At 40.4% G+C, this 24405-nt stretch overlaps 1 protein-coding gene across 1 annotated transcript in view; it reads right to left on the bottom strand.

Annotated features, from left to right (window-relative positions):
* NCKAP5 (NCK associated protein 5) overlaps positions 1-24405 on the bottom strand; it is a 385499-nt gene that overhangs the window by 271784 nt on the left and 89310 nt on the right. Inside the window, exon 2 of the mRNA XM_075710363.1 lies at positions 3284-3361. Coding sequence (XP_075566478.1) covers positions 3284-3361 — 78 coding nt within the window. The remainder of the gene's footprint in view (positions 1-3283; positions 3362-24405) is intronic.

The following is a 24405-nucleotide window of genomic DNA, read 5'->3' as shown; positions in this document are numbered from 1 at the left end:
TCTTTCTTCTGTTAAGGGAATTAGTAATTGCTGTCACTGATCTATGTGTCAAGACTTAAAAATTATGATCTACTGTCAAGGTCAATTAGCAAAGACCACAGGAGCAAATTTCTGCTTCTCGTGTTGATTGTCCATGTGATTCTGCCATAAAAATTATACATAGTAATACACATTAGCTGAATTAGAGCATTAAATGACTATGTGAGAAACCACACTGCAGGGGGATCCCCCACCCCTGACCCAATTCTGTCCTATGTAAAGTTACTTCCAGGCAGGGTAGGGCAGAGAAATCTAAAATAACCCAGTGTTCTGGTTCAAGCTAATACCGTGAGATCCACAATCGCTATTGTGCATCATCTCCAGTGATAAATGTTGGTGATTTACATCAGCAGGGGTCAAATTTGTCTCACGTTGGATAAATTTATTTTGTTCAAGCTTGAGAAACGGGGGAACCACTGACAAGTCAAATATGCTGTCATTTTCACCATTCTTCATGTGAAAATAATTATTGTAAAATGTTCAGTATAAGAAAAGCTACGTTAAAAAAAATCTGCATCTCCACATACTCGTGAGGTATCTTCACTCGTTGCTGTAGAGGTTTTAAAAGAAGAGAACATCTGAAGTGAGCTAGAGGTCTGTGTTTGTAGAAAGCTATAAAACGTGACCTAACCATACTCAGTTCTCCTGGGATGGCAATTACAGCAATAAATGTTCCACAGCAGATGCTAAAGCCGTGTATAAACAGTCGTCCTCTAAAATGAAAAGAAATTTTTGCCCCCACATGTCTTTTAGGGTCCCATTGTACGTGTGGAAATGTAAAGGAAATGTAAAATTGATATGCGCACCATGACATCGGCTTTAGTCTCCTCTGTCTTAGCCTGGCCGCTATAAATCTGTCCCGGCTGTAAGTAACGCTGAGGGAACTAAATGGTCAGAATTTGTGTCTGTCTTTTTTATTAGCTCGCCTAGAGTAAAGTAGAGGTTATCGGTCAATGTCAGGTTCAGCGCCCAGTGACCCACTGGGTTAAAATCGTGGTAGTCACAAATCAAGAGCATAATGAAGTCTGAGAAGAGGGCTATGCTGATTTATTAGGACATCTGTCTGGCTATAGACAGCCTAGGACTGCCCCTGCGTAGTGTGGGCTATTAGCATAATCCTCACCATGAAACATCTTAGAGATTTAAAAGAGAGAAATAAAGTGTTCAAAGACGACCGGCAAAACCAGAAGGGTTTAGCTTGTAGTGCTCATTATAAGTCTTAACTTTTTATGCCAATACCCCATAAAAATAATATTTAAAATAAATGAATATTAAAAATAAATTACTGTCTTCAGTTTTCCAAGCCCCCTGAATTTTCAGAACACATCTGAATGTCTGTTCATAATAAGATGAAGTCACTACCCCTGCTACTCTTCAAAGACTTTCTCATCTTTTAATTTCTTATTATTCATTTATATTTAACCACGGTAGTGTCATCCACTTCTAATGTTACCACCTTCGTTCTTACAAAAATTATCTCCTGAATTCTGTAATCTTAAATGTAAACTTCCATTTTTTGTGCCCATTAGTTTGACTACTTCTAAAAGAAAGCAGGAATTAAACACAAACTTTCTGAGTTTTGCTTATTTATAAGACTAAGTCCATATCATAAATGCTGTATGCTGTAAATGCTGTAATACTACTTTATATCCTATAGGACAAGAAGTTTGTGAGATGCATACCAACTAGTAATGTCGTGTGCAAAGCTACATTTTTTGTACATGAGAGGCATTCAACTGAAAAATCAGACAGATCGTTATTTCTTCCTTGATCAGAACTAAGGTGAAATAGGTTTTAACCTATGAAGATTAAATTATTCCCTCAAGATTACTTTATAGTTGACTATGTATTAATAAAGATTGTCACTGCTCATATGCCTTCAGAAAAAAAAGTTAAATATTGCACTTAAAAAAATTACATGGCTGTGAATGTTGAATGAGTTTCATCACTGGGATTTTTCCATTTCCTCTGTATTAAATGTTATCCCAGGTAGGAATTTAGCTGGTAACTATAAAAATATGAGATAGTGAGTAGCTAATAAATAGATACAGAATACTTTGAAAATACAAAGTACAAGCAAATACTGTGAAGTGTTGTCATGCAGATGTTTTTGGACCAGCTGTGATAATAACAATTCTATACAAATGAAAAGTCTGGAAATTAATTTAAAAATTATCACGAGATAATTAACTCATTAAGGGTGTGAGACTTTGGAGGCTTCTAAAGATTAGGTAATTTCTTGGCTATCTTTACCATTTCACATCAGAACAGCCCTGAAATAACAGCTAGAGAACAGTACTGCTGAAATAGAATAAATATCTATAGATCTAGACATTTTTGCCATCACGTCACTGTTACGAATGATGCTTGGTCAATTTTGGAAAGATGCACACAATGCACAACCCCTTGTCAGAGCTAACGAAGGCATCAACAGTAACACAGCAGCAATAGCACTGAGGTACGACACGTAACAAAATTGCTGTTGTAAAGAGGAAACTATGTCTGGAATGAGGCGAGCACCTTTTTGCGAGAGCTGACGACTTCCCCCTGTGAGTAGCCGATGTTTACTAGACCAGAAGAAAGCGTGGAGATTTGCGAGGTCCTATAGCCATCTTAGCAGAGGGATGCAGAGTTTGAGGAGCTCTTCAGAAGTGCTCGTGCAGTTATCTCATTTGCTGTACGGTAGGGGAGAAATGCCCACTGGCTGCACACTAGCATGGGGAAATCGCTGCTCTGCTTAAACCAGAGTTAAGTCTGGGCAGCCTGCACTGAGCAACATGAGTAGAGAAGAAATAGAAATTCTGTACTATCAAGAGCACTGCAAAATTTTGAAACTGTGTTTATTTTAGTTTCAGAACTCTCAATTTCTCATGCTGCTATGCTGTCTTTTTGGCTACAGTTTGTGCGCCATTCAGTGAAAACACTTATACTCAAGAATATAAGACCATTTCTTAAATTTAGTCCAATTAAAAGAATCTGGAGCAGAGTTAGCACCCACTGCTTAGAAAATTGAACATGAGGAAACCTGTGCCTGTGTGTAACTGCCCTGATTAGCAAAGGCAAGATTCAACTCGTGTGTGATGGCCTACTTATTTCACTTAGGTAAGATTTGCTAGTCTGCAAAGAACTAAAAAGTGGAAAAACTGAATAGCCAATCATTTATTTGAACTCAAGAATGAAAACTATGGAGTGCAATATTTTTTTCCAAAATAGCAACATAAATAAATATGTATGTGCATAGTACTTGCCTCCATAAATTCCAGCGTTGTTCTTCCAGCTGAGTCACTAAATGCTCTATGTATTTGTTTGAGTCCATATATTCCTAAATGAAAAATGATTAAAAGGTTAGCTTTTCAATGTTCAAAGCATTTATAAAATTTTGAGTAAAAGACAGTCAGAGTCAATTTGTGGAGTTCACTTTCATTTTGCACCCAAGGTTATTCCATGTACACAGAAATCACAACGACGCAAAAATCTACATTAAAGCCAAATTGGGATCCATACCAAGTGAACAGGGCAGTAGCTCAACACACTTTTCAGAGATCATTTGACGGGAAGACAAAAGGCGGTGAGGATATGCAAGCAGCACAAATAAATTAGAGTACCTATAAATACATATCCATATTCTAAGCCCAGAATTATCTTCCCTGGATCCAGACTGAAAAATAACTTCTCAACAGCGCAGCCACTGTTTTGGTGCACATTTTGTTTACTTTAGCTATAAATCAAAGTGAACTGAATATTTGACTCAAATATTTATTTCATGGATGGTATGAAAAATATTATAGCATGTACCCTATTTGAAAATGAAACTACAACTCAGCTCCCATATAATTTTCCAGTTCAACTTTTGCAGATGCTGTAACTTGCAATATCAGCTATGTGAAAGCTACTGTATTTGTGTCTAGACAGAATTTCTGATAAATAAACACAATCAGATGAACAATTCAGATTTTTTTCTTATTGAAGCCTATTCTTTAAACTCAGTGCAAAGACATGATGTTTATTCTCAGCAGAGAAATACATCAGTAATAGAAATATACCATTTCATTTCCAGGAGGAAGGCAACTTCAGTGTTATTTATATAAACTATTTCAGAATGAACCCACAGAATAACATGTGATATAATACAATATATTCGTATGACAGCGGTACAAACACAGCCACATTACTATTATTCTGAAAGCCTATCAGTAATAATATAACCCTCCTGAAATATCTCACCAAAGCAAAAATATGTTTCAAACCTCATACTTCAGGAAATAACAAGTATTGGAGTACTAGATGGAAAAGAATCCATCTTCACTTTCTGGGGACAAAAGCTCTGCTTTTATAGCCCCACTGTTTTAGCTTTGGACTCATCACAAAACCACTTTGTTGGGTTCTTGTTTGTTTTGGAAGTTGTTTCTTTACTATTATTATTTATTTTGTGTACAAATATGGATTTTTGTTGCAAAGTAGTTGGTTCTTCTGAGCCATTTATCTTCATGACCAGGAATACAAGATAGCTACCACAGGGACAGTACATCATCATGTCTTCTCAAGGTGAAGATAAATGTTAGCTGATTTTAATGTTCATAATTTATAAATAAATGTACATTTTTATTTTTCAGGACTGGAATTGTTCTAAGTGATTCTGTGTTTCTGCCCCCAGTAACTATTTTCTTGTTCTGAAAGCGGGGTGGGGAGAGAGAGAGGGTCCCCAAAGGCTGTCACGGCACAAAGAAATGGTCCCTGGCACAAACAGGAGGGAAGAGGAAGGAGCTGCTCCCCAGGAGCCTGGGCAAATGCATCTCAGCCATATCCCGTTCAAACTGCGCTGCTGGAAAACCTTTGGGTATCGTGAAACTTTCCATTAAACTCTGTGGTTGCCTCAAGCTTAAATTTTAATCTAACTGCTGTAGATAGATGTATCGTGTAGCTGTTACTTTCAGAAAGCATAAAATAATGTAAATCCTGAGAAACGCCGGGAACTTCAGTGGCATTAATATAGCTTTTATTCCAGTGCTGTTTAGATTAGATGCTGGCTGCAGCATCGGCTCTTCCCCTCCCTGTTACTCGACTGAGTTGAATTTTACTTGGAGTACACCATGTCAATTAAGCAGCAATCTTCTTCTAAGCCAACACAAGTAAAGTCATTCTGTAATACATATATCTTACAGTTCAGAAAAAATATACTGTACAAATGTATAATGATGATTAGTGGCAGTACCAAATTCTTTAAAACAAGCTGCCTTTTTTTACTTAATATTTTTTTACTACAATGAAGCTGGTATAAATTAGTATTAATACCTTTATATCTTTTTAATGTAATATTAAACAATATTCCTGATTTATTCATCAGTGCACTCTGCCCTACAGGCAAGGATAGGGTCAGCAGTTTTATTCTGCATAATTCTACCATGATAATATAAAAAACTCATTCTGAAGCAATTTTCTCAAAAATATTATCTAGAAACAAAGACAATGGAGAAAAAGAAAGCAATGTGTTTATCCTGTATGACTGCTACCTTAAGTCTTTCCTGTGGCAAATCAGAAATACTATTCTATTTCTCTTTGAAGACTTGCAACTCAGGAGTATGTAATCTGTCAGTGTGCAAAAGTGATGTAAAAAAATCAGCCACGATTTGATAGAAACATCGTGATTAAAAGCACCTCCTTTCTTCTGTGCTGCTATGGCACATTCATGTGCCAGCCGTGTCCAAAGCAAGCCATCTGCTTCAGACAAGGTCTCTGTTCCCAAGCCCAGGTTTCTGCTCTTTTCTGTTATCGGCTATCCCAATAAGCCAAATTCTGCAAACCCTGGATCAGAACCCAGTATTGTCATTTTGTCAATGTGAAGCAAATAGCAAACAGTGATTTGAGACTTAGAGCAACTCTGTGATTTAGAATAACCCGGCACATTCAGTGAAAGCATAAAATCTGGAAAAAAACCCCTATAGTAATCATACTTTTTCACAAAGACTATATATACAGTTTAGTAAAGTACTGACATTTTTCAGTACCCAATAGATCACATTGAGAGGAGTAATACAATTACTTTGTAGCTTCCTTGGAGCTCTGTCATACGAGTGCTTGCAGCGTGTAGGCTTTGAGTAGCACGGCTAACTGTCGAGTCTGAAAAATTGCACGGAGCATCGTTCTCTGATGCGAGCGTGCATCGTCAGGAGTTTGCATTATTGGAAGGGGATCCAAATGACCCACACATATGTAAGAAAAATACCCTTCCCTTATGAAAACGGAGATGAGATGCAATAACTGAGTAAGGATAAGAATCATTTAGGTAGACATGACTGGTACTTACACTAGATACTAATAAGATAGATCAATCAAATAGGAGAGAAAGGCTCTGAAAACCCAGTGGCCCCAGGGTTTCAGAAGTGGCTTACAGTTCTGCCTGTTCCTACTAGAAGGCTTAACAGTGAGCCCCTGCAAAGCAGGAGGGGGTAAGGCTGTGTAAGGCCAAGTCAATGTTTCCAAAATTATGCAGCATTTTTAAGTTGGAGGCTCCAAATTAGTGTATTTTTATAAATCTGATGATATTGTATAGTGATTCTGCTGGTTGTGGAATCACCATCTGTGCTGTTACTCACAATTGTACTAGACCTCAGCAGCCTGAGCTGTGTTGGCCCCGCTTTGAGCCGCACTCTGACCTCCAGCAATTCCTCCCAATCTGCAGGATTACCGAGGAGTCCGTGATTAAAAAAAAAAAAAAAATTATTTTTTTAATCCTTTACAGAATAATGGGTGAAACCTGTCCCCTTTCTTCTCAATTAGTTAGCTTCCAGCCAGGAGGATTTCACTGCTCCATCTATTCTCCTGTGATGCTACATAACTTCACTGTTTTAAGGAAAAAAACTTCTGTAATATGTTTAAATGCAGTAGAAAATCTTTCTAACAGCTGCGCAGATTCTGGCATCCAGGAGGAGTTGGTATGCAAGCGTCACATACCAGCTCACCTAATTTAGAGACCATTGGAGAATTGCTTTACCAAAATTGTCACTGTTTTGAGCTGAAGCACAAGCCTACAAATAAACCTAAGACTGTTTTTTGACAGAACTCAATGTCTAACTTTGCAATGCATAATTGTTTTGCCTTTTTTTTTTTTTTTTCTTTTCTTTGTTAGCTGGACGGCTGTCAGGAAAAAAGGGGGGAAGAGAAAGGAAATGAAGTGCCTCCTCTGAGGCCCGGGATCCACTGCTCGGTATTTTGGTTGGTTATGTGGGTATTTGTTCTGGCATATCCATGTTGTTGTGCTGGGCAGGGTATCAAAAATTATACAGCGCACAGAACATTTTCCCATCCATTGTTACAGAGCAAACCCTTAGGGCAACCTTAGGCTTGTAACACAGGAGTCCCTCGCTGGAAGCTGGAGGTGATAGATTTAAGCTAAAGAAATAGCATGTAGTCTCTGCCTCTCTTAAGGAACTTGCACAGCTTGGTATCAAAGAGAGTTTAATGAGCTTAGCAATATGTGAAAAGGATTAAGGATACAGTCGTTGATCCAGCAAATCACTTGATTACGTACTTAATTCAATAGGGCTACTCATGTGCTAGAAGTTAAGCATGTGCTTCGCAGCTTGTACTGGGCGGCGGTCGCTGGGAGGTGGCCGGCGTTGGGGTGGGACCGGGCCATCCCGCGGCTGGGACACCCCAGCTCGCCCAAACCCACGCGCCTCGCCCGGGCATGCGGGGGCACGGCAGCCGCCCTGCCTGCCGCTGCTTTGCCTGTCCTGAGCAAGCTCCCAGCGTACGACCTGGGCGCACAGTGAGATGCCCGAGTTGTGCAGAAAATGGGGGAATTGGGATGGAGCCTAGGCTAGCACTCATCTTCCTGCAGCCCGGCTTCGAAGCAGGGCTGGGAGGTAAAAGTCATACTCAGCCCTGCAGAGCCCAGCGCATCCCTTTGTCCCTCTGGCACATCTAACACGGCTCCTGGTTCAGCTGGGACGGCCGCCGAGCAGACAGCCCTAACGCGGTCCTCTGCAGCGCTCCCCCTTGACTCTGCTAGTATTTGTATTTGAATCATAGACTCATAGCACCATAGAATGGTTTGGGTGGGCAGGGCCCTTCAGAGCCCACCCAGCCCAGCCCCTGCAGTGCCAGGGACAGCTTTAACCAGAGCAGGGTGCTCAGAGCCCCGTCCAGCCTGGCCTGGGATGGTGCCAGGGATGGGGCCTCCACCGCCTCTCTGGGCAACCTGGGCCACTGCTTCACCACCCTCACTGTAAAAAATTTCTTCCTTATATCCAGTCTAAATCTACCCTCCTTTAGTTTAAATCTGTTACTCCTTGTTCTGTCACAACAGGCCTTGCTAAAAATTTGAAACCAGACAGGAAAACATCGGCGTGGATTCAGGCTCTTGTGCTTCACAGAGGTGGATATTTGTCGTTGGGGACTAGAGAAAAACACCGAATGACCAAGCTGATAAACGTGCAGACAAGTTCCTGCGAGTATCTGGAGCCGTCCAGCCCTGGAGACACGGAACTACATCGAGAGCCCACGGTCACCTGTTACAATGTGGAAAGTCATATTTTCACAGGGGAAGGTTATTAGAAATCAAACAACAACAAAGCTGTCTGCAGCCAAACAGCAGACTGTTGCAATTAGGAAATGATGTTTGCAAAGCAAAGAGTGGACGGGATTGACCTGTGAGGGGGAGATCTAAGCTGTTACATTAAGTACAGAGACACAAGCCATCTTTGAAGGATCTTGGAAGAGTGCCTTGATCTAGGCACTCTAAGCTTTAGATCTAGGGAGAGTGCCTTCAGAGAATATTACAACTTTTGTAAAATATTTATTTTTGTTATCATCCTGCCGCATAAACCTTTGATAGAAACTAGGCTTTTTTCCAGCAGCCCAAGAGGATATATATACACATGTATTCTTGTCCGGACTATGTGTTTCGTATGTCTGAAAGAGTTATAATTGAGGATTTGAGTGAGCTGTCTGATATAAAACATTACTCAGCTGCACGCTGAAAATAAAACAGGTATAAAAGAAGATAAAACCTCTTTGCATTAGATATTTTTGTCACTACCTTCAATACCACCCCTGCCTAGACTGCTCACCTTCGGTGCTAAATAGCAATGAAAGCTAAACCGGACAGCTTAAGAAAAGAAGATCTTTTAAAACTGCCATTATTGCTGATTTATTTTTTTCCTACCTGATTTCAACATGTTATTTTAATTGTCAGTTTTATTAACAACTGGCATGAAAGTGTACATTTAGAGCATCTGCAATGGAGCAGAAGGCTGGCAAGAGCCCTCATGCACATACTGTGGAATTACACCATTATGGTAAAAACAGTAATGATTATTTTAATAAATATGTTGAGCAAATTTCTTAATTGTTCAGAATCACTTAAGCCTCAGTGAACAGTTCACATTACATCTCAGCTGCAGTGATTAAAACTGATTTACTGACTCATCTGAAGCCAGTTGTTTTCGTAAAAAATCAGCTGCGTTTTCCTCCTGCTGCTGCTTGGCTTCCATGTTGCACCCTACCAAATAGCACTATCCACAGAGGACAGCAGAGTTTAATAAAGCCTGAACTAGCACAAGCTCGTTAGCTAGCGGCCAGATTCTGCACCCCTGTGCATTCTGACTACAGGGGTGCAGAGACAGTTCGCGGAGAAAGGCTATCCAGATTCCCAGCTGGCAGCCAGAGCCCCGCTGCATTTGAATTTTTGCCAGTTTGTCCCCAAAGAAGGACAAGCTCTGGGATAACGCCGTGGGTACTCTGCTACTCGGTGACACCTGATGTTTGTGTTCTTCCCACACAAGGCCATGGAGAATGCTGCAGTTTTACGTTATCTTCCACCAGCTTATAAAACCTTCTGTTTTCCAGTAAGACATTTTCTACAAGGAAATCTCATGGCTCAGGCAGGCACGTGCAGGAGAGATGTACGGACCAGTATTCTGCAAGGGCTCTTCCCTGGCTTAGTGGACTGTAGCTGGAAAGTGAAGAACAGATTTGGTGAAAACCACTGCTACTGTTCAGATTTTCAGATCCTTGGCTGGTTTGAGTTGCTCACTCTTTAAGGATTACAGTGGTTTTACATGTCAGTTGTACAACATACATGGCCCTTGACATGAAGGATAAATCATAGCAGGTAGGAGGGTAGCAATGATGCTGGACTTAAATTCTGGGTGACAAAAAGCTAAAAAGTTGACCTAGTTGAGGTTAATTACATTAAAGTAGATTTGCAGTAAATCAGTGAAGTATCTCGGTACCGGGGATGAAGGAAAGAATCCCAGAGCTTCCCAGCTGCTACCCCATGATGCTAAGCAGTGAAACTAAAAAGACAAAAATCTATGTTTCAGCTTTCCAAAGGGAAGCCTGATGACAGATTCAGGCAGAAAAATAGCAGAGCAGTTTTCAGCTGGACTGCATCTGCTGAATTCCACCTTTTTTTTTTTGATACAAATGAGTGCTGTAATCTTGTAGAATGCTGCAAAATTCATCGTAGTACAACATTGTATCTCCCTTGGAAGACCTTTCCTTCTAAGGGATGCCTCCTGTCCCCTAGCAAGAACACACAGCTTCAGTTCAAAGGCAGATGATTTCTCAGTGTCCTGATTCCTCACCAAAACCAGACGACTAAGCAGAGGCCACAGCAATTCTTTAGCGTCACCTAGACAGAGGCTGCGTGCCTGTAACCCAAGCCATTAGGACCAAGGTAAATGGAGAAGCTCCAGCAGATGCCCGTGCTTTCCGTGGCCTAGAAAATCACTGGCAGTGGTAAAACCAACGTACTGGATCTCATGTCAATTTAATACTCTGGCCCCTAACTTTCAAAGCAGTTAATGGTTTAAGCAACAGCTAGGTTAAAGGACAAGTGTCCATTTATAAAACAGTATGACAGCTGTCCTCTTTCAGGGCAATCAAGCAGAGCCCAAGATAAAGTAGGTGAGTGTTAGGATAAATTCCTAGCAAATTCCTAACAAAAAGGTAGATGAAAATAATATTTTACAGAAAATAGGCACTTGGACAGACAATTTCAAATGGGGATCCATTAAAGCATACGTGCTTGTATGACAGACTGGAATATTTTTCAAAATAAGATAGTACATAAAGTAAGATAGTGGGGAGTAAAGTCAGAAACCAAGAAGATGGCTGAAATACAAGAGGAAGAGATAACTAAAACCAGAGAGAAGGAGACCAGGAGTGAGTAAGTACAGTGAACATGTATAGAACTTGACACTTTTTTTTTTTATAAATACCTTTCACTCCAAAAATTTAGCATTCCTTGCGCCTAAAAGTCTCTATGCAAGTAACAGGCTATGGAAGCTTTGTCCTTTCTACTAAATACTGAGTAAATTATTCTGCTTGGCTGTGTAAGTAAAGGAAACTGGACATTTTGTCCAACAGGCAAATCCCTGCTATTTTTAGCTGATTTTCTTTCCCTGAGGGAAGTATAAATCAGTAAAAGTAAATACAAAGCATTACTTGGAATTTACTAGAATTATCTTGAAATAGAAAAGGATGATATCATACCAGAAAAGTTTGAATTTATTAGACATCCTCTAAGTCACGGAGCTGTTAACACCAGTTAACAGCTTCATCAGAGGTACACGCTGGTACTGCAGGGACAAAACCCAGCATCATACAGAAGCGTGTCCTACAGCATCAACAGGTGGCTGCCCTTCGTTTGTGTTTGGGGTCAAATCAGAAGATCCTTTTGGTAATCAGTCTGCATAAAGGCCGAGCGTGCACCGACACCCATCTATCCTGAGTGTCGCTCACTGAATGAAGTTCGAGCAGGCTGGTTAGGGCCCGATCCTGAGCGACCGGCAGGGAGCAGGAACTGCAGCAGGTGCAGATGATGGTGCAGATTATGGGCTGCACTCACCCGCGCTAGTCCCAGAGGAAGGAAAAGCACTGAGAACTCTTTGAGCTTCTAAACTACCAAAAATATCAACTAGGCAATTCCAGCAGCCAAGGATTTTAGCGGGAGATGGGAAAAACCTGCCTTTTTGCCAGGAAAAGGAATGGATATGGATGAGCAGGTTGCACCACAGCACCCTGATCATGTCTGCTGGGCAGGTTTGGGGCTGCTCTCCCAGTTACCTTAGCATATGGAGAGTTCTTGTCCTCAGTCAGTATAAAACATCTCTATACAGTGAAATACAAACCGAACATACAAAGTAAAGCTTAGCATAGTGGTACATGTGGCAGTTCCCACTTGTTCAAAATTACTGATGGCCATGTGTAACTTAAGGAGGTGTCAGAGTGACAGAAATGTTTATATCCCAGAAATTCCACAAATGAAAAGGCATCAGTGTTATTTAGGGCAATAGGAATTTGCTATATAGCTAAACCAGACATTCAGAGTCAAGAAAAATGAGTGCAAGAAGATGTGCAGATTTTATGAGTTTGCTGCTACACAATGTGCATATTTACATGAAATAATTAGCTGTAGTCTTGTTTATGTCAAATCCAATTTACATTAATAAACTTCACCCAGCAAAGACACTGATGCTGTAAGAAAATGCCCAGAAATGTTAGCAGTCATAAAGATGCAGAGTAAACACTGGAGCATTTAATTAATCAATTTCTGACATTACCAGGTAATTAGAATTTCTGAATCATTTCTTGGATGTTTTTTATGAATATAAATCAACCACAACGCACAGAAGAACTGCTGGTTGGAGGCATTTGACTTGCGTAGACATATGGCACTTGCATGTGACTCACACTGACTAAAGAAGACAAGGAGTTATAGCAAGGATAGAAAAACATTCATGGGATCTATTGCAGAGTTGGGGAAATCTAATTCTAAGGTTATTACAGACGTTTGGGATTCACAGATAAAGATGCTTCATTCTCAGTATGTATCAGACTTGTTAATTCGTTTGGAATAACAGCTATCATCCATCCTAACAACATATGCCTTGGGACCTGAAGTTTTCTGTCATTTTCTTTCACTGCTTCATTATCACTTGTCCTCACGTATATTCTGGCAACTTCTGAGAAGGAACAAGGTACACACACACAAACCAAGCGTATCTTGATATGGTTTTATTTCTACTTAAAACCAAGCTAAATAAAAAAGCAGTAGATGCTCATCAGTTCAATCATTCTCTTACTAAAGGCCATAGTAAAAAATATAAAATATAATATATATATGCACATATCTGAAATAGATAAATGTAATGTAAAAATCCAACGCAATGCTATAGGCATATCAATCTGATGATCCCAAAATGCATCCAAGCATTACTGGGCTAAACAAGGCAAGAAAAAGTTCTGAGGATTTCCAGCTTCCATCCCCTGCTCTAAATACAAGGGTAACCTGGGGTTTAGCAAAACCCAAATGATCGATCCTTTAAGGTTTGTATGGACAGAAAACAGAGAAACTGGAGATGAGCAGAGAGCAGGCGATGCGCAGTGCCAGAGGCTGAGAGCTCCCTTCCAGACAGGTCTCGCTTGCTTTCCCCTGCCGTCCCTCTCTCGCCCGCCCGCCAGCACGCTGTGCTCTAGCCACAAACTTTTTCAAACGGAGGTGGGAACTTGTTATAGCACATTTTGAAAATTAATCTCTGTGTCGACATCTCTGCTTGCGGTGCCTCACACGTGCATATCTATAGTCAAGAAAAATTTATCTTGGCATTAAAAAGGTAGCAATGCTCAGGAAATCTCAGAAGCTGCTTCCAGCACTCTGCCTCTTCCTGGTACGCTGAATTCGGTGGAGCTACTCTGACTTACACCCACCTATCTCATCTATATGATACACAAACATATACACACAGATAAATGATGGAACATCCAAATAAATATGCTCCTAAACATCCCCTGTTCATTGGTTTGCTTTTTGATTCTGTGTTTGTACAGAGAAAAAAGAAACAAGTCAGAAGCTAAGACACAAATATACCTTTGCATTTTTATAGTTTTATTATAAACAAAACCAGCAGCCGTGCTCGCAGGGAGCACCGTCAGCTCATGCTCTACCTGCAGCACATTTATTGTCAGCTGTCATTACCAGGGCTTGCAGGTTCAGCTTAGGCTTTTGATTGATTATAGGACACGACGGAGTCTAAGGCATGAATCAGGTGTAAACTGTGGCCTGAGTCACGCTGTTTATTCAGCCAAAATTCCCACTGATTTCCATGAGATATTCAAGAAAATAAGAACATTCATAGATGCAACAGGATTGGCCCTGCTTGTATTTATTTGTGCAAATGAAAAAAAAAAAATCTTAAACTTTCAATATGTTTTCTTGTAGGTAACAATTCGATTCAATGCGTGTGAGGAAGCTAACCTTCCCTGGCAGTTTTGCAAATCAGCTTTCCCATAAGGAGCTCTGATCCCAACTGCTGCGACTCTCTGACAGCCACCGACCGTCGCCGCTTATAAGACGAGCTCGCAGTCCCAGCGCAGGGCAGGCAAGCGCACTGTGGAACCTGACTTTCTGGGGCTGGAGGATTAATCGTAAGAAGTTTGGCATTTCCTAAGTGGTGTATAGGCTAGACGGCATCATGTGATACCGGTTGGAGATAAAGTTTAAGTATATCAGGGATTTAGTGAAAGTGGATTTAGTGGAAGGAAAATATTTCACTTTAATGGTAAGCTATAAGCAGAATGTTCTGTACAGTCCCAGAAAGGGAATAAGAATGGGAACATTTGTGTCAGCAAACAGCATGCAAGCATGCATTTATGTTGTGTTGAATACTTAAGCCAAAGCAGTGCCTATAGTTATATCCACTAATTCTCGGTAAATTCTGGGTGGAACAGAAAGCACAAAAGCATGGAAAGCACAATTTCTTCCCGGACTTCAAGTCCAACCCTGTCATCCCTACCAATGCTATAAACACTTACAGCCACACACATCAGTCTGGGATAGTCATGGCAATTAGATGCCTTGGCAAGATTGGAGCATACGTGGGCTAAATGGGACGCAAAATGGCACAACGGAGTGCTGCCTGGGTGCAGCTCCCTGCAGGCACAGATTTTGAGATGAGTGCCGTGCTCCAGCTCTTCAGTTTGCCTCGGTGACAGGCGCGTTGCAAGCGGCCATGCAGCAGGCTCTGTGTCCTTTTGGCAGCCAGAGAGGGCTATGCCCCAGCCAAGGATGAGAGTATAAAAGGCTGCTTTGATGGCAAGCTGAGAGCTAGAGCCACGCTCCCAGAGCGGCTGCAATGCATGGAGAGGGGATCTTGGGGGAGGCCTTCACTGACCTGTGGTCAGATGTGGAGCAGGGAGATGATGCACTTGGGAGAATATGGATGCAAATTGTTGAGTTTGATGTGTAGGAGTAACTGAGCATAACATAAAGGTTTTCATAAAGTAGAAATTGGTAGTTTTTCCTCCTCGCTTATGTTCCAAACAAAGCTAAGAACTCCCCCTTTGATTCCTGCATATAACAATCATATTAATTATCATTATTATCTTGTGCGTTTATAAGAGGTCTAATGCATTATTAGCGTTTTGTCTTCTGAATGCTTGCAACTTCAGTATGCCATACAGAAGATGCTAAACAAATCTAATGACACTACTCAATTTAAAGAGAATCTATTTCCCTTTCATAAAACTTAAAAGTGAACCTTTTATTTCCCTCAGCATTTTAGAATTCACAGGTACAATGCAGTACCAGTGAAATCAAAGCTGTAATTTGGCTCCTGGTTAGCGCTAATAATTTTTCTGCAGTTGAGTATTGCTGCACTGAATTGCAGATCCATCTCAAATGATATGTGCCTAGAGATATTAGTTACAGTTATTGCAAAACATTCTGTTTATTCAAATAAGACTGAAACAAACACAAACTGTAGCATGAAAGGCTTGAAAATACTTGTTTAGATAAATATTCATCGTTGGCTGCTACGCAGGATATATAGTGACAATTCAGATTACATGATAGCTTTTTGTTTTATACACTATCTTGCCAGTTAGCATTCAAAAATGTAATTTTAAAAATGCCCTTAATTTTATGTGTGAAATAGCAAGTGAAATGCTTAGCTATCCATGTTTCTTAAACATGAATCTTTCAATCCACAGGGAACTTAATGTGAATTAACAGTGAGAACATAAGCATAAACCTTTATATTTCTGCTAGTTTAATTCTTGTCACTAATGGCGGCTTACTGGAAAAGTTCTTTACAATATCTAACTGCATTACATTTTAAAGATCTTTATCATCATCAGCTGGAAAATCTATGGCAACAAGTGATGAGTCATGTTAGCGTACCTGCTGCCCCGCTGCCGACTTTGTGATCTTTAGATACTGCATCCCTCTCTTGGGAGACAGAGACATACACAAAATTTCCTGCAGAAGCCTTGGTTCTCACTGGTCTGAGACACAGAGGACAAATTAAAATAAAACACATATCAATCCTCTACCTAAAAGCATTCTTTTTTCACACGAAGTTGACATCCCATTTCCCGTGTGTAAGGGTGTTACGGGTCAGCTGCAACTCGAATTGTGCCGACCTTGATGGAATTAACTGAGGGCATGTCAATCCAAAATGAAGACAGACAAGAGATACACCAAGTAATCAGTTTTTCCTCTCTACTGCTAATGGGTGATTTTTAGAGTAATTGGACAAAAATATTTTTAAACAACCGGTTTTAAAAGAAGTGTCATTTGGGGATACTAATTATTTTACATAAACACTCTGGTACATACTGACCTCTTGCTGTCATCTAGCATTTGTTAAGCATCTCATGTTTCTGAGTATTCAAAACTAGTGGCAATAATTTATATACAACAGAAGGGTTGAAATACTGCGTCTGAACTGTGTAGGTGCTCCGTGCGTGAATCACGGACAATTTGCTGTATGATCCTCACAAGGGCTGATGATTTACATTACTTTCCATAAGCCTTAGGATGTTTGCATGCATATTCTAGATTGGAAATATTGAGCTTATATTAAATCACAGGAGGAAAAAAAACCAACTTTAAGAATCTTTAAAAGTTAAGAGAGATTCCAGCCCAGAAAGTGCTAAAGAATTAGGTATGTGTTCCCTTTCAACTCTTGATCATCTACACCTACATACATTTCATACGTATTATTACGGAAAAGGCTGATTAGCCTGGAATGCTCTGCCCTGCCTCGTGGCTCAGGCAGTGGCCGAGCCCCTGCCCGGCAGCATGTACGGCGGCGGTGGGGCAGGTCTTGCAGGTATCCATCTCCCACGGGAAGCCTGCGGAAATGGTAGGAACTTCTCAGATCTCACTTCTCACACAAAGAGAAGCCTACCACGCAAGTAATGTTTTAAGGTGTTACAGACATCAAGGTAGTCATCAAACTGAACCATTGGACCCGCTCAGCCGTACTCGTGTAATCTGACGTGGCTTTGCTGTGAAAAGTGCTGAGCATCTGCAAGTCTCATTGATACTGCAGAATTAAACTTATTCAGGGGAGGAAAAGCAATTTTCAAACTTTAGATACAGTCCTTAATCATTCATTTAAAAAGCATTTCCATAGCCATCAACTTGACAGTATTTAAATTAAAAGACTCTGAAAATCTCTTGTTTTCCAACAGGAAATGTTTTCAGGGATTGACATTTCACATGTATAGAGAAATTTACAGTAATCATATCCTGATGACAAGTCTGGGAGAGGATTTACATCTAACGGGAATGATCTAATTTATCTTTCATACAGTAATACCCAGTGGCTATTGTGAACATTTCATTATCAAGGAAATTAAAGACAACACAAGAAAATTAATGTTTTAAGAGAAAGTCGTATGGTCCATTTAACTCTTCTTTTGACTGTCCACATAATGTAATAAGATAATTTGCTTCTTTTCATATGCCTGAGTAATAGAAATAACAGTTTTCATAAATCATCTACAAAAGCTTTAAGAACAAAAGCAAGCTAGTCAGTGTAAAGCTTTCAAATGACTTCTATATAAATGCATATCATGTGTACTTCAGCAATGCCCCTCTGAAAGCAAAAGCCCTTATACTGAATAATAACCTTCCTCCTCTTCTCCTTTCCAGCTGTTTCTGTTTGGATATCAGACATCCTCACTGCACAACAGTACTGTCCCCTGGTTCTACGGGACTCAAAGGAAATTTTGTCACAAACTCAAGTGTCACAAACTCACTATTTGGATGTGGAGATGGTGGCACGCTATGAAAGCATGGCATGCACTCCCAGCGGGAAGATGCCTCAACACTTCATGCTCAGAGACTTGTAGGGAAGTGCTCAAAAGTTTTGCTGGTGAACAGAGCCATTTCTCTTGCCTCACCTCTCTTTCTTCCAAGCACCCTTTATAATTCTGAGTCTTCTAAACCAACATTGTTTGTCCAAAAGGTTTTTGCAGTAGCAGCGAAGGAACAGGGCCTTAAGGAGAATGCCTCCTTCGTGCACCTGGGATGTGGCTAAACCAGCCTCCTTGCAGAAGAGGCCCTGGACCTGGCATCCCGACAGGCTCTCCTGCTGTGGTCTCTCCTGATGAGGACGCTCAGGGTAGGATTTCAGATCATACCCAACCCTGCAGTGCTCACTTAAACAGACGTATCTCAGCTCAGTATGGCCTGGGTCTACCAGTCCAGCCACTCTTGCCTGTGTCACTCCAGTTGTTGAAGGGAGAAGCACGAATCACAAAGGGAACAAAGCAGCATGGGGTTAGATGGGGCATTTAAACACCTAAAGATGCAGATGGGCACCTAATGAGATTTTCATGACAATGTTCTCATTCTGCTCCCTTGGAGATTTCTGAAATCCCGCTAGACTTTTGGTCAATTTTCAAATCTGTCTCCCCATTCCTTCCTATGTATCCGACAGCTTTGCTTGTCTCTTTCTGAGAGGGGGAGGGCAAGGAAGCCCAGCATATAAATTCCTTTCCTTTGATACTTGCATTCATACCACATAAGGTAAAAAAAACCCTCCTCTGTACATATTTGAAAGACACAATCATTTATGTGGATAGCTGAATTCTCCCTTATATTACTTCGCATTCACGCATCAGACACCCGGAGCCAGAAGGACATGCTGAATATGAGAGTACCTGTCTAGCCACAAAGTAAATATGGGGCAAGGGGAGGATTAAGACAAGGCAAATAAGTCTCCCATTTCAGACTGCAAAACTTTGCAGGCTCTCCTGTGATGCCAAAAGAGTGAAGAATTTCACAGAGATGACTGGATGATCTCTGTGCCGGGGGAAACCGAGTCACTGAACAGGTCATGTTCTCCGAGTCATGCCGGCAAGACTGTGGCTGAAAGCAAGATGTCCTCAGACCTTCCAGTCCTTTAGTCTGATTACATCCATCTCCCTAACCTGGCATCAGAAACACGCCAAGTATGTATGTGCGTTATACATACTCACATGCGCACGTACAAAAAGATAAGCTTAATTCAAACACTGTGTATTTAGTTAGGATCCAGTGACTTAATCTTACGGTCTTGAAAATTGGAGAGGCCTTTTCCAAAAGAGAGTTATGCAGTCAGCTCTGGCGATGTCTCAGGAACAAGTGATTTTTTGCTGCTTTGACAGATTGCACTGCCTGTGCTAAGATGTATCAGCTGATAGATCTCGAGCCATATTGAGTTGTTTTCTCTTTTAAATTTTGATGAAAAAGACCTTTAGATTATTTGTCTCCTAAAATGCTCCTGATTGATTAGAGCTTCTTTCAAATCTAATACTAAGTTATTAATCAAGGCAGAGTTTTCTGCTTTCCACAAATCAGTAATTATTTGTTTAGCTACGATTAGTGCAATAGGGGGAAAACCTTAATTTTAAAAAAGGCAGCATTCAACTCTTAACAGATACAGTACATCATAAATGTAGCTTGGAGTTGGAATAATGTGGAGATATACTATTCTCCTGGGAGATCTGAGGATTTCCTCCTCATCTAATTCTAATTTATAGCATTGATATGCTATAACTGCTTTATCTGAAAATGGTTACGCACACCAAGATATGAGGCACATACTAATATCCACCAAGAGGAAATTCTTGAACATGATTACAAACTCCAGAAGTATTTACTAACTTATAATCTATATGGGAACACTAACTAGTTCCACAAGGACATCTGATTATTTGCATTCCCTCAAGGCTCTGGGCAAGTTTGTAAACCAGGATGCTTTCCAGTGGGTAGCACTGTAATTCCAGTGGCACAGGAGCATGATATTAGGCTAGATTTCACCATTTCTACCACCAATTTGCATTAATATTTTCACCAGCATATATAAGCTCCCAGAGAGGCAATCAGACATGGAGTCCAGCTATACTGGCACATGAAGGCACTGTTTCTGCCTTGGCCACCCCAAGGCTGGAGGAAAACCTCAGTCTAGCTGAGTTTGCAGATAGGACTGAGTTTTGAAATGAACTCCAGGCTCATGGTCTATGCGAACAACAACAGAGAAAGGGATGCAGTCAGATAACCATATCAGATATTCAGTAAGAGAGGTTAAATATTATTGCTGTCGATCAAAACGACAGAACAGCATGTGTCTGCGTTGCTGAATGTGAAGAGCAGCATCACAGCCCTTTCCGTGCCCATCCTCCCTCTGGACCAGCCCGTGGAGCCGCTGCCCGTACTCACGCCGCCCGGGGCGCACGCATTCTCCCTGCGCAGTCGGGGGGTGCTACCCAGGGCAAAACCAGTGAGGAAAGGGAGCAGTAAAGAGGGCACGCCACTCTCTGAGCTTGGAAAATGTCAGTTAATTATTAAATAATATTATCTGGGGGCTTGCAGTTCATGGACAATAAGCTATAAATTAGACCTGTCAATTAATGTTTTAATTTTGTGGACTTAGAGGCTCGCTCATGCCCGCAAATGAGTTTTCCAAGACACGACTGGTGACATTTCCCACTTCCTCATCTATTTTTCTCCTGTTGCTCCTGTTATGACTAAAAGCAGCAGGATTATATTTTCCTCAGTGGCAAATGTGTCACCTGCTGTTGAAAGGAAAGCAATTATTGTCTACCCGCTAAATCTCTGGGCTATTTGTGTAGAGCTTTAGAGCTTAAAAATATAAACATCCCGCTCTGTACCAGTGTAAGCAGTTAGGCGCTTTGGAACCCCAGCTGGGATCCCCATGGATGTCACCTTCGGCGCCGGTTAAGCACAGGGAAAGATGCCAAAGCTGAGAAGCCGAGTGCCTTTCCCGTAACTGTGTCTAATCAATGGAAAGTAAAAGTGAATGATGTGCTCTTGGTGCCTGCATAGCACACTTCAAAACATTAGGTTCTCCCTCTCCTGCCTTATTCCAGGAGTCGGATTATACTTTTCAGCTTTACTCAAACAAGTTTTATGTCTGCCCAGCATTTGTGCTGCTGTTTTCACTCCTTTTGTGTGTTTTTATGCGACTGTAAACCTGTCTGACAAAGGGACAGGTATTTTATTTGCACACTGTCAGATGCTGTTTCTCTGTGCAATCTCCTGTTATCAAACAGAAGAAGTCTCATAATCAAAATGGGAAACAAAAAGCAACTGGAAATATGTGTTATGGCCAAAAGCAATAAAAGCACCAAACTCACAAAATGTGTGTATTTATATATGTGTGTATACACAGACACATGAAAGGATGCATAGGTGCATGCTAAGAGACGGTAGCTTTTAACACACAAAGTTTGTTTCTCATGAGTCTATTCCTATTTAGATATTATTCTTTTCCATTGAAGTGAAGAAAATGCATGTAAATACTTGAAAGGGAAAGAGCACAAGTATGACTAAATTTAAGAAAAAAATAATCTTACACTAACTATGAAAGGAAGTTTCTAACACTGCTGATCACTGCCCTAGGATCTAGGGAAGTGGATCTAGAATCACTTTTAGGGAAAGGATCAGCAGTCTCAGTATCAAGCATCATTTCAGGTAGTAAAAGAAGTGTTCTCAATTTTTACTACCGTATGATTCCAACCAATAATAATAACAACAGTCACAAAGATCTATTTTCCCTAACATGAATTAAACATTTACTTAATATGTAAAATACGGATCGTCTACAAACACATTTAGGAGGTACTGTCTAGGTAACTGGTATTTTGGAAGAAAGTACACCTTTATACATATTCTCATTTCTAACAAAGCATGCAAATGCAAGCTGGAAATACATTTTTTCTTATGAAGCACTACATGTGGTGACCACATTTATAGAGAACTGTCTATTTACAGGCATTTTTAAAATATCTGTCTTATGTTAACCACGTTGCATGGATCACAAAGGTCTAGTATCTGTTTACTCAGATAATAATTATACTCATACTTTGCCATCTTCTATATCTTAATAAAAATGGATATCTGAGATTTACTGAATCCAATTTGTCTACTCCATTAGTCCTGTCTCTGATAACAGCTAGGCCCAGCTATTTCAGACGAAGGTGTATGAGCCCCAGGAACAGAAAGGAATAGTTTAGGTTGGAAGGGACCTCTGAGTTATCTGGTGGAACCCCCGCCATGCCAAGCAGGGTCAACTTCAAAGTTAGATCATGTTAAAGAAGGCCACATCCAGCCAAGTTTTGAATGTTTCTAAGAGTCCACAGCCTCTCTGGGCAACCTGTTTCAGTGCTTGATCACCCTGATGGTACAAATTTTCTCCTAATATCAAACCAGAATTTCCCTTCAAGAAACTGTTGTCCATTGCTCATTCTTTCACTGTGCACCTCCAAGGAGGGAGTAACTCCATCTTTCCCATTACCTTTCCCTTAGGTAGGTGTTAGACAGCAAAAAAATCTCCCCTCAGCCTGCTCTTTGTACGCCTGAACAAACCAGCTCTCTCACCCTCTCTGTCTGCTGTCCCAGGCCCATTGTGGTGGGCAGCTCTGGACCAGCTCCAGGATGTCCAGTATGGATCAGTAAAGAACCACTGTGCAAGACGGACTCCTCTGGCTTCACATCAGCTAGGCAGCTCCTGCTCTGAATCACACAGTTTTATATTTATTCTTCAGAACGCCTATTTTATGTTAAGTAGCTGTGGATATACTTAGAGACATATGAATGTCCGAATCCTAAATCTACATAGCTGCCGAAATCTGTGGTAAGTAATGTCACAGATGAATTATGCATTAAAGCCTGTAGTGTTTACAATATATTTTCTATCACATTTCTGTAAATCTTGGATAGAGCCTGTTGACATCAAAACACACGCACAAAAATTTTCAATGAATACACATTAGGGAAATTTTACCCCTATGCAAGCTAGTGCTGAATAGAGAGATTCAGAGACTAGTATTCACATAATAAATTAAACATCTTCCCCAGTTCAGATAGAGTATGCAGGCTGCTCCTTCAACAGCTGAGAACTAGTCACCTATTAACTTCGCTGTTGAAATGCTATTAGCTGTGGAGATACAAACACTGTTTACTTGCTGATAGTGTTCGGCAGGATACAGAAAGGACCTGAAATGCTACGAACCTTCTCCAATTCTGAAGGCTGCAGGTGACATGTATTACCCACTACACAGTGTACAGCATACATAGTATGCTGCAACTTAGCATTTAAATTTAAATATTTAACATTAAAATATGCAAGAAAAACTATATGAGGAACACTAGATTTGTGGTGTTTATTTTAAAAAATCCCAAATTCTATTTGCAGTGTTTTGTATTACTGACAGCCTCTTCTCTGTTTTGTTTTGCCACAGATGTACATGGTGCTCCATGTACATTCAACGTATACTTTCCCAAAGACACCAATTCTTGCTGGCCAAGAATTAAGTTGAGGTGAAGAAGGAATGTTGTATAATTGAGTATATACAATATTGCCCCAGCTGCTTTTCCTTTTCTGTACCACAAAACACTTTTCTGAGAGAATTATTTTATCACAAAATTAAATATTGTGCTTTAATATAGTTTATTAGGAAAGACAGAGGAAAATTGCATTGCTGAAGAGAAACTTTCTGTTCACCTAACTTCGTCGATCCTTATCTGTTTTACTACAGGATTTCTAGTCAGAAGCCCAGAAACAGATCAGTAAAAACCAGAGGATATACATCACTGATCATGGTCTCCTTCACATGATCTGCTAGAAACAAGGGCTTTTAGCATTTGGCCAAATTCAAACACTCTGGCATATGCATAGGTAACTGTTCAAAATTGCAGCCCAGGAAGTAAAATGGTATTTAACAGCTTGACCTGTAAAATCTTTCCTAAGCTGTGACTTTGAAAATAAATACAGCATATGGTCTTTGCTGAGACATACCAAAAGATTCAGTGATAATATAAACACAGCAAGGCTGGGTGCTTCCTTTCCAAATCATTTTGTACATGAGTTGCCAAAATCTATAGCATATGGATGTATTTTATTTCCCTTTTCTTTTCTCTTTTCTTTTCTTTTCTTTTCTTTTCTTTTCTTTTCTTTTCTTTTCTTTTTTCTTTTCTTTTCTTTTCTTTTCTTTTCTTTTCTTTTCTTTTCTTTTCTTTTCTTTTCTTTTCTTTTCTTTTCTTTTCTTTTCTTTTCTTTTCTT

This window comes from Pelecanus crispus, chromosome 5 (genome assembly GCF_030463565.1).
Source record: "Pelecanus crispus isolate bPelCri1 chromosome 5, bPelCri1.pri, whole genome shotgun sequence".
In the NCBI taxonomy this organism is placed as follows: domain Eukaryota; kingdom Metazoa; phylum Chordata; class Aves; order Pelecaniformes; family Pelecanidae; genus Pelecanus; species Pelecanus crispus.
This window is presented reverse-complemented; position numbering and strand designations above follow the sequence as displayed.